Genomic DNA, 11,793 nt, shown 5'->3' on the forward strand with positions numbered 1-11,793 from the left:
GCATAACAGTTTCAGTACCACTCAGAGCTTCAAATCGCAAAGTACTTAGAGGTACTGTCACCCTGAGATATAAGTTGATAAGTCTCATGTGCCTGCAATTTTACCAGCATCCTTACCCTTTCAAACCTAAACGCAGTAATGTTCACATTACTGCCTCGCAGCAGAAATAGGTAAGGTGGCATAACTGCCCTGGCGAACTCTTTGACAAAGATCTCTGCTACCAGTTAGGATTATAGCTAGGATTTTGGCGGTGGTGTATCGCTATCTCTGTTCTGCGCCCTCACTTTGATTTCCTGATACGACATCAGAACAGGTCGACAGTTTAATCCTTATTTGATTTTAAATAAAGCCGTCTACATTTTCCCCTGTCAGCCTTTCATTCGGTCTTTCCATCTAATTAATTAAACCATTATTTAAAAATCCATTTAATTCTTAACGTGTACGAAGAGCTTATCTAGCAACGCAATCGTTTCACATTTTTTTGGAATTTAATGAAAAGACAGCAGCAGCTTTACCCTGGTATAATTTCACTAGTCATTGAGTATGAATTTGGAAAATGCCAGAGGATAAATTAAAATTTAAATCCCCTCTTTCACAGTCTGTACTATTCACTTGTTCATCGTTTCTGCCGTTGGCTTCACCTTCCAATTTGTAACGAGTGTTGTCATAATTAACATTGCAACTTGCTCTTTGTGTTTGCATAATGGCGGGATTTTAATGTAAATATATATTCTGATTAATTTTTTACATAAGTAAAATTTAACGTAATATTTTTTTACATAATACGAAGTGATGAGACGAGCAAGTCAAGTAAGTGGTAAGCGACATGCCTATACATGACAGGTGCAGTGCCACTCAGAGTTTTAAATGGCAAAGATCCGAGGAAAAGATAAGTTGCCAAGTCCCATGTGCCGGTAATTTCACTCTTTCCCATCAAAACCGGAACGCAGTAACTCTCACATTACTGCTTGATGCCATCAAGGCAGAACTGGGTCAGGTGGCAATACTTCCCTGGAGAAGTATAATCGCAAGCAGCTCTAATGGTACTAAATACTACAATTGATTTGGAATATAATAAAAACGAAGAAACAGAATCCGCTATCCGACTGTCGGTTTAACCCCTGTGGTGTCATATACTTATGACTTATAGGGTCGTATTCTAGAACTCTATTCAATGCTCAAGTCAGGATTTGAGTATGGTTTAAAGCACTCGAAATCATACTCAAGTCCCTGCCATTAGGGTTGTATCTCCAGTGCTTGAAATCATACTCAGATTCTGACTTGAGCATTGAGTAGAGTTCTGGAATACGACCCTTAATAAGTCATTAAACGAACGTACCTGTCAGTGAAGTTCGATCATAATACGAAGTGCTTCGTCTGAAGAGATTAGCATGAGATTGGTACTTGTAGTAAGTGTAGGAAGTGGCCATACGTATGCATTACTACAAGTACTAATCTCACGCTAATCTCGAAAGACGAAGCGCGAGTATTGATTAGTAAGTTACGTAAATAAATTAATTTATTTAAAACACTTTATCGCAATGAAAACTTGCATGTCGAAGAAAGTCCACAACATTGGAAACCCCCAACCAATTTATAATAATAATAATTAAGTGCCAGAAAACAATACTTTCAATTACCCGACTTTAAACTAAGGAATTCCCTGTACTGTAAGTGCCAGGGGAACGGAATCTATTCCGCGGCACTGTTATGAATTTAAAAAAAAGCATTTTTAACCGGATCTGGAACATTCTTCCTCATCCAGCACCCACTGTGCAAACCACCATTTCCTTAGATGAGATCCGTGTGATCCCAGCAGTGAAATGTATAATGGACGTTAACACCGATGATGATATTTGTTATAATTTAACTTAGATTTATTAACCCTAGTTACGTTATGAATTTTACAGATTTTTTCATTGTCAACTGGAACATTGATGACAGAAATCAATACTAAATACTAGAACTTCGTTTTAGAGTCGGAAATATCTTGTCAGTCGTAATACTACAATGTGTAAATGTATGTACACACATTTACACGTTTTAGTATTTAATGTAATATCAAACTATATACGTTGACCAATTACGTGTGCTGCTTCTAAGAAATACTCGAATCACGTTTCTTTATACGCAGTGCAATTTTGATTATTGAAAATAACAAGAAGATTCTTGATTGAAATCTATTGAAGTGAAGTTAATGTTTCAAAAATACTTCGCAATATTAATCAGCGATTGTTAAAACCTGGGCCCTCTCTCTTTCCCGCTATTAAGTATTGAACAATAGAGTTCGATTGATAAATTTTTAATTAAAAAAACGAAAAATGATTTTGATTTTCACTTATTATGTTTATTTATCATTTACTTGTTTAAAGTATTCATGCACTCATCATCATTGCTGCTACGTACGGGTCACGTCTCAGGCGAGGGTTAAGGCCATAGTCCACCACCGAATTCGGGTTATAGACTTCACACTGTTTTCGATGACCTTCTTCGAGTTTTCTTTCACCAAAAAGCTCATGGTAAATTTCAAATTAAACGTACATAAGTTCCGAGAAACTCTTAGGTGCGAGCCCCGATTCGAAATCACGGCCTTTGCTTGCGAGTCAGGTCAAACCATTAGGCTTCCACGGCTTTTTAATTTCATTCATCTACTCATGTCAACGAACTTGAGTAAGCAAAAATGTTTAATCATTTTGTTTAAAACCATAGCATCAAAGAGTCTTCTAGTGTTTTAGAGAAGCCATTTAGAGTAAGGTGAAAACGCACATGCCACTCGTCGGAATGATGATGAAATTGCTTAGCGTGGGTGGCAGTAAGTGTTATACATATGAGCTTTTACGCCCGAAGGTATTTAGCATTATTATTATGGACAAAATATGTAATGTTTGAATTAAAATAAAGTGAGTATTTAGTTGTTGTATAGTATTATTTCCATGGCATAGTGAGCAGTCTATAAACAACACACAACCTTAAAAGGCTTTGGTTGATTTTGCATAGCAGTGAAGGTGTTGAATCAATAACTTTGGATAAAACACTGTGAAAACATGGTTCCTAAAAAATTTCACAATAGAGAAATTTACAAAAAAAGCCGCAGTATTCAATAGATGCTTTACATATCGCACTCGACAACTAACACAGTATTATCTCAAAAATGCCGTTATATTATATTTTATCTCAATTTTTTTTTTTTTTTTTTTTAATAATAACGCACACACTCAACATAGCCCCGCACTAGGGAAACCCTGTGTCGCGGGTGCCATGGACACACACATAGACAACCACAAATCACACCCAAACTCACGAGAGAAATAAATGTAGGCCATACAAATATTTCTCCCGGCCCGGGAATCGAACCCGGGGACCTCTGCGTGGCAGTCCGGTATGGTAACCGTTCGGCCACGGAGGCAGTTAGGTTATATTAATAATTGGGTTATATTCATTGACTTACAAATAAATGGACGACGGGTCTAATACAAAAACCACGAAAAAAATGTCCCAAGTCAACCTATTCGTAATTTAAATTGTAATGTCATCGCAGTATCGCGCTGTCAGTCGAACAAATGAAGACTAAAGCGGAGTGTCGCGCTCTGTATACGATTTTAGCGCCTTACAAGTGCGGACACTTTTTAGCGCGGACCCGACGTCCATATAATTGTAAGTCAATGGTTATATTAATAATTTATCTCCAAAATTTCGCTATATTAATGTGTCATTCATATACGATTTAATTTCAAAGTGATAGGTCAATACTGTCGCTTTGAAACTAAATATGTAATATTAACATAAATTAAAGCAATTTCAGATAATACTATGTTAGTTGTCATGTGCGATAATAGGTATCAATTTTTATAATAACGGAACTTAACAGAACGCGTATACTATACACATTTTTTAAATGTTTTTAATTTCGTTTGTAAAAAAAATAAATTCTGAAATAAATCCCTTGTCCCTGCCACTCGACTCGCGCAATAGCAACTCTTAATAGAAATATTAGTACTTTAACTGACTATGTAATTTACTTCTTATTAAGTGTTCGATCTTTGTATAATTAATTATAACAAACTAGTGGAGTAGTTTCACAAAAAAAATTTAATATCATGGCGTTGAAACGTCTTGATATTCAATACAAAAACGCTTAGTGTGCAAGTGCCTGTAATTTCACTGGCACCCTTATTTAAGACTACGAACAGTCTTATTCAAAATACTAGTTTATGTGACTGTTACATAATGAAAAGCATTAAAATACGAGTGTGGGTTTGTTTAAAAACATCTCACGAGTGTTTCAATGCCTAATTATATACAGTTACATACACTGCTTTATCTACACACATGTTATAAGCTCTCTGTGTGTTCAGGAACCGCATGTTACGACTGGCGAAATTGCGGCAAATAAAAACTTTTCTCACGCATGTCACACACCGTAGTTTTTATTTTTAATTCATAGACGAACTAGATCGTCTCTGCCCCAACTATCATATCGTTCGATATCAAGCAACGTGTGAAATTGTCAAAATTGTTTGCTATTGACATTTCATTTCGAATAAAACTTCATCTCGATTGATACTAGAATTGAGGTTCAATCAAATTGTTTTGTTTTTCGAAATTTGAATGTAATAATAATATCGAATTTGATGTTAATATGAAGCAATAATAACATTTTCACAGATAAGAAATTTGTTCTAACAAAACTTATGCTGGTCGTAATTTGCGGTTTTTGAACACATGACAGTGAGTTTATAATATGTGTAGATAAACAATATTTACTTCTAGTATAGCATTATTGAAGGCCAAGAATAATATCACAGAATTATACAGTAATTAACTGTCTAATAACCGCAGTACGGTCCGAGTTGCGGCGGCCACAGATTTACTACCAGTGCCACGTGCCGCTAATGTCCTTCCAACTTCGAAAACCCCTGTTATGGCTGTACCATACTAGCGGTAACTTGGCCAAGTGTTTCGGTTTTGTATCGGATATTTGAAAATGGCGAAGTCAAAGGTAAAGCTGTTGCTGTCAAAGTTTTGAAAGTATGCAATTGGAGCTTATAATTTTGTCGTTACTGACAATGTCATTTGTCCTGTGGCGTTTGCAATGGTAACCGCTATTAAAGTCTATTAGGTTAAATGTACCGTAACAAGGGGGTTCAATTCAGAACCTTACGATAACTCAGCTGTCGATCGATTTCTTTTCATTTTTATTCACAACACCCGAATCGAACGTCAAACTGTCGCATACGAAGCCGAACTGAAATGACGTCACACCCGTACGATTACTCGAGCTTCTCGACCGGCAAAGGCTACAAACGTTATTCAGAACACAGTTATCGAATGAAAGTTACCGAACCTCCTATTGTTTACAAAACAAGAATGTTGTACGGGTGAAACCGTACATTTTTTATGATTTACATTTTGTTATTTTAATATGCACAAGTAAACCCATACGATATCATATGTATTAGATTTACGCTTACTGCAGCACCACAGTTGATCGATGTATATTTTGCAATAAATGAGTATAATATTCGTCTCGTCCGAACACAGTTGCTTTATTTACATTATTTAATAGTACTCCAATCATTTGCATGGCAATTTACATCTATCTCTTTGCATCGTCCTACTTGCATTTACATATATCCTGCAGTGCAACTTGTGTTAACGGCACAAATGTAATGTGGAAATGACTTACTATTTTGAATAAAGTCTGGATTAAATTTTATTAATTTATTTTAATGACAAGACTAAAGCATTCCTATATTTTAGGCCTTTAAAGCCTTGAAAAGGTATATAAAAGGATTTTCATTTTTCTTATAATCTATTTCACGGACTAACTCCGTAAACGCTGTTGGGTAACGATATATTGGGGAACGTTTACCTAGGAATGTTCTAAATGGCTCGGAAAGCGCCCTTCGATTCGAGAACGATATTTAATCGAACGATTCAGTTAAAATATCGAAGAGTTCTGAATCGGGGTCCAGGGCGGAGAAGAGCTGTAACCAAAAGTATTAAATTTTTTCGTCTTGATACCTTTCTCAACATCAAAGTGAGCAGCTGCAAAGAGGTCAAGGATTCGCTTATGAATTGTGGGAAGTGTAAGAGTCTACACCAATAAGAGCCTGGCTCTTGATGATGATGGACCTTATCAAGAGAAAGACAGTAAAATTTTGTCTGATAATCATAAACAGCGCTTGACCTAGTGGATTCAAATTTGAATTATATGCTTGTGTTAAATCACTTTGGCCAAACTGGACCGGAGAAGATTATTTATTTCTAAAACGCCGCTCTTCTCGTGTGTCTTGTCTCGTCCGTTCGCCCACTGCTGGGTATAGGCCTCCTTCTTTGCGCGCCAGCTCAATCGATCCTGTGCGAATCTCATTAACAATTTTCCGACCACCTCGACGATATCACCCGAACATCTAGCAGGTGGTCTGCCTCGAGGACGTCTCGCTCCTACCGGATACCACTCAGTAATAGATTAGAGTAGCTTTGATAAATTATCGGTTGTCAATTGTTTAAAAATTAGTTACAAAAATAGCCTTTGGCATTCATCGCGACATCTGGTATACCAGTAGGTAATAAATATTCCACTAGGCTTTTTATTCTTTTGAATTATTAGTCCATGACTATAGTAATTATGTATTACATATACAGTACATTAGTAATAGGATATACTAAACCCTCATTGTGTAAAGTACAGTTGCCATTAGGTCGCGGATGTGGGTGTAAGTTGCAGTGACATTAACAACAATTACGGCCAGCTGTTTAATTCAGTTTGTAGTTCGCTAACTGTGGTGAATGTTTGGAGTTTGGCTTGGATTTTACTTACTATGTACTATATATGTCGTAGAAGCCTTTTAAGTTTAGATTTACAAATTGTAACAACACATACTAGTCTATCAAAGTAGTCGACGGGGAATCGGCTTAAATCGGTGAGGGAATGTTTTAAGTCAGTCGTAATAAGGATGAATAATGCGTCATGGCGTCACATCGGCTTAAAGAACGCGACTCGTTACCAGCGAAACGAGGTTTCATCGTTGGCTTAAAACGCGGAGTGTCATTATGTGGTTGGCTTAAGTCGATTCCACGTGCACCAGTTTGGTGGAACCTTTAATACTGATCATGTGTCTTTCTAAGATAGTTTAAGCTGTAGTTCCACGCTGGCCTATTACGGGTTAGAGACTTAACATCTCTTCGAGAAGTTTCGAACTTTCTCCAAAACACTGGCCTTTACGATGTTTTCCTTCACAAATAAAGTGTGTAGTAGCATTAACCCAAACTGCACCTGATTCGAAAACACTAAGTAATGTGGACCAGTGACCATCTGGACGGAATATAACCGTTTCCCCAGTCCAGGATATTATTTGTTAAATATACAGAAAAACAGCAAAAAACGAATCAAATATTACCTACTTTAATACCTATCAATCAATGTCTTATGATAACAAACATGTTAATATTTAATTCACGTCTGTCTTCTCTATATAGAATTACCAAGTTAGAATTCCGATATTAAATAATTAAACCAATAAATTTTCACGAAGAGTCCCTTTATTTGTGTAAATAAAGTTCAAAACGAAATGCTGTCATTAAGATGCTATTCGGGCAGATAACAATTTAATAAGAAAATAATCATGATTCATAGGCGGAATCACTTATCGGAACGAAGTCGGAAGTGAGGTCGGAAGCAATCCGAATAAACGGACGAAAAGGTACGAAATTCCTATCATTTTATTTTCATACGTGATTCACCGAATGACGGCATGGTACTCGGAAAACAGGACAGGCTTATCTTAGATAACGAATTCTTTGTACACGGCCCTTTATGGCATATTTTAGGTAATGCGATATCAAAGAATATTTTATACCGTAATTACTGGTTCTGACAATTGTTTTCAGCATTATTTGTGTGGGCTCCGCTATTTTGTTCGCCTGTACCATACAGGCACCTTATTATTTTGTGATAAGTTCTTTTGCACGCATAAATTATTACCTAATACGACTATGTAATGCATTTAGAGTATTTAGTAAAACGAATTGATTACATGTTCTATTTATTATTTTCTTTATTAATATATTTTTAATTTGATTCTCTTTATGAGCTCAGCTATGGATTTAATCAATTAGTGCTTCAGAGAGCTATTCAGCAAAACCTTTTCAACGTTTCAATGTAAAGAGAAGCTTTGATTATCAAAGCGATCTAAATCAATCTGTAGGACGAACGATACTTTTATTCTAGTTATTAGAATTATGTGCGTCATATTATTCTAAAAATTACTCACGAACATAGTCATCTCTTTCTATCGTATGAACTTGGCCATATAGATTGCAATACACTGTCTCGTTTCTTTCGTGTAGTTTTTTCTAATCTAAATGCACTGTTAGGACAGCGCTTCAAGTAATTTAAAGCAAACTTTATAGAGACTGAACAGTGAGAGCTCAAAGACAGCTCCCTGTAGGACACTTACCCAAAGAATCACATTGAAGCAGAACAACGTGTATTTGATGCAATAGATTTGTGACTCAAGTTTTCCAACACCAGACCCTTGACCTCCTGCAGCTCCTGCTCCAGCCATAGCACAGTCACTTCACTTTGACACGTTAAAACAGAAACAACTAATTTTTATCTTTAAAATGAAGGTTTTGACCACTCACAAAGTCGATCGAATCGCAACTGTGTAGTTATCGTCAGATAAGCAACTCATAGCTAGGTTATCTATATTTGTTCTGATAAGTGAAGTACGAAAAGATAAACGAGGCTGTTACAAATTGCCACACCTGTTTATTAGAGCGTTTGTCATTGAGAATTTTAGAAGTCGATTTGTTTGCTGACGCTACCATGTGCTTGTTAATGTTCAGGATTGCTGATAAGTTTTTGGAATGCAGCGAATGAAGAATTTTGACTATGAGATTATTACGAGTTCTTTAGAAAAAACTTCTTGTTTTATATTTGTATAACGACTTGTTTTATGTCAAACTTTTTATGATGTCAGAGATCTTTTTACTTTATTTTCTTTTTAACTAATTTTCATTTTCTTTAACTAAAATGATATCAAAAATCTCTCACTAAACTTTCATTTCATCGATTTTACCCGGTTTTTCTTGATATTGCGCAATAATTTAGAATATGATGGATTCCTACCATGCAGTTTCTTCTCGCACATTTTGCTCCCCTACCGCCCAATTACTGTCTTATTTACTTTCTTGTTCAGTACTATTGATATATAATTATTATACAATCATAAGTACGTGTATATTTATTAAGCCGGATTTACATTTGTCTGACGTGTCGTGTCGTGACGCGTCATAACTATATCGGGTTCGTACATTTAATATGGTTAGATTTATATTAGTGTCTGACACAATCTGACGTGACGGCTTGTGTTGTGTGTAAGAAATCGGCACCGTTCTGACGCGTGACGACACGACACATCCGACAGATGTAAATCCGGCTTTGTTCACAAGGAATTGAATTTGCTGCTGTATCCGTTATTTTTTCTCATATATATATTTTGGATTATTAAAGTCCTAAATCCTTCTTATTTAGGATTAACCTCAGAAATAAATTAGAATGGTTTTTCCATTTAAGCATGATGTTTATTTGTAAAAAGCTAATTTATTAATGTTATAGTAAGTAAACCTGCATATCGAAGACGATTTATAACCTATGAAAAACGTGTAAAGTTCCCAAGAGCGATGCCACGTTGGGTGCTGCCTGTGCGTGGCTCACGAGCTTATTAATGCTTAATAACGACGGTTATTATGCACCGCAGCACCTCTCCCCGCTTCGTTTCCTGACCCCATGTGGCCCGATGTGCAGGCGTTTCGTCACCGCCCGTCGTTTCAACGCACTATATGGCATGTAGATCTAATTTGTATGTAGCATCGTAGTATGTTTATGGCTTTGTAGGCATTGCAAAACACGCCGATGCAAAGTATCGTGAAGGAATGATCTAACTGGCATTGGGCGAGCGTGTCGAAGAGTTGATAGTGATTCCCAATTAGTTCTTTTGTTTTTCAGTTCACTTTTGCATTCAGTCTTCTTTGATCTCCCATGTCTGTATTGTATACACGTGTGTAGGTAATAAGTACGTAAATCGTTTCCAACCTTCGATGTATTCCTTTCAGTAAACCCAAACCCGGGTTTCAGTAGATTTATTTTGCATAGAATCGAAAAGAACAAATCTATTGTTATTCTTCAGGGTACAATAGCAATTTTTTTCTCTATAATTTTGCAAGGGTATTCACGATTATACATCAAGTCTATCGGTCGACCGAAACGTGTTCGGAATGCGATAAACGGATTCGTGATCTATACCAAATAAGTATATGTGCAGAAATCCGTTGAAGCCGGCATAAACATAAATAAAGAAGATGTACGAGGTTTTAGAAAATCCCCACGCACGAAGAGTTGCCCGTAAATCCAACACTTGCAATGGCATAAATTTTAACATTCGGACTTTCCAAGAGCAGAGCATTTACTCTTCCGACGGCGATGCAAGTTCCCAAATTATCGGTAGTGGAAATATTATTTTACGGACCGTTTACAGAAATATTGCTGGGAGTTTTGGATGCTTACTGAGTAAAATTTTGATTCGGTTCAATAAGAATTTGTTTTTCTTTTTTGAAGGATTTTTTTAATGCCAAGTAACGGGACGAACAAGCCGGATGGTAAGCGACACGCCTATCCATAACAGTTGCAGTGCAATTCAGAGCTTTAAATCGCAAAAGATCGTAAGGGGAACAGCCACTACGCTCGTCACCCTGAGACATAAGTTGACAAGTCCCATGTGCCTGTAACTTCACCGGCACCCTTGCATTTCAAAATCGGAACGCAGTAATGCTCACATTAATGCTTGGCGGCAGAAATAGGTAACGTACTTCCCCGGAGGAATTCTTTCACAAGGAGTCCCTTTTCAACCTAAAAAGAATCATAGAATCAGTACACTGACATTTATCAGTATAATCGCGTAATTACATACAAAAAAATTACATTAGAATTGGGAACCTCATATGAAGTCGGTAAAAAAAAGAACAAACTGAAGTCAGCAAGCAGCTTAAGCAGCTACAATAAGATCGAGTCAACGCTGCACAGGATAGTTTCATTGTTTATAGGAACATTTATCAATGTTGTCGAAAGTGTCTTGGAATTTCTATGGACAGCAAACAAACAGTCTTGATCGATCGAAGTGTCGCTAGAAATTCTTGATTACAAACCAACAAAGGCTTTAGATTATTTCCTAGAAAGGGATAATTAATGGAAAATCGAAGGGAACGCTGGTGGGTGATTTGTTACGAAGCAAGGCGCACGTTGAGGAAAACTTCATAGGAATAGTAATTAATTTTGGTGTGATCAAGTGACTGCGTATTTCTGAGTATTTTTCTTACAATATTCTCGAGACAGTCAAGTTTTAGGTGGTAATTACATCGACGGCCCCACCGAATAAACGTGTAATAATAGCTTTTACCATAATTTTTGCTGTATGTTTCGATTTTCCGGCTCAAAATACACCTCGTAATATTTTTTTAAATTAATAAATCGGAATTGGAACATATTCCAATAAGTTTCATAATTATACGGTACTATGTTCATTCTACGGAAAATAAAATCAACAAACATAAACAACAACTAGAAGAAGAAGAAAAAAAACAATGGAAGTGCATTAAGCCTCGATTACTATCAGAACCGATGTCACCCAAAAGTCAACATTCTTAACTTGAAACACTACGCTGTAGTTTCAAATTTAAAAAGAAATAACAAATTCTGGATTGTTAATATAATTTAAATTTTACCCTGTT

At 36.4% G+C, this 11,793-nt stretch overlaps 1 protein-coding gene across 1 annotated transcript in view; it reads right to left on the reverse strand.

Moving 5' to 3' along the window:
* LOC113235422 (tetraspanin-2A) overlaps positions 1 to 8,598 on the reverse strand; it is a 35,006-nt gene extending 26,408 nt beyond the window's left edge. The window contains exon 1 of the mRNA XM_026471103.1: positions 8,463 to 8,598. Coding sequence (XP_026326888.1) covers positions 8,463 to 8,570 — 108 coding nt within the window. The 5' untranslated portion in view covers positions 8,571 to 8,598. The remainder of the gene's footprint in view (positions 1 to 8,462) is intronic.
* Positions 8,599 to 11,793: the final 3,195 nt, after the last annotated feature.

The sequence above is a fragment of the Hyposmocoma kahamanoa genome, unplaced genomic scaffold, assembly GCF_003589595.1.
Source record: "Hyposmocoma kahamanoa isolate Upper Pololo Valley unplaced genomic scaffold, ASM358959v1 87, whole genome shotgun sequence".
NCBI classification, from domain to species: domain Eukaryota; kingdom Metazoa; phylum Arthropoda; class Insecta; order Lepidoptera; family Cosmopterigidae; genus Hyposmocoma; species Hyposmocoma kahamanoa.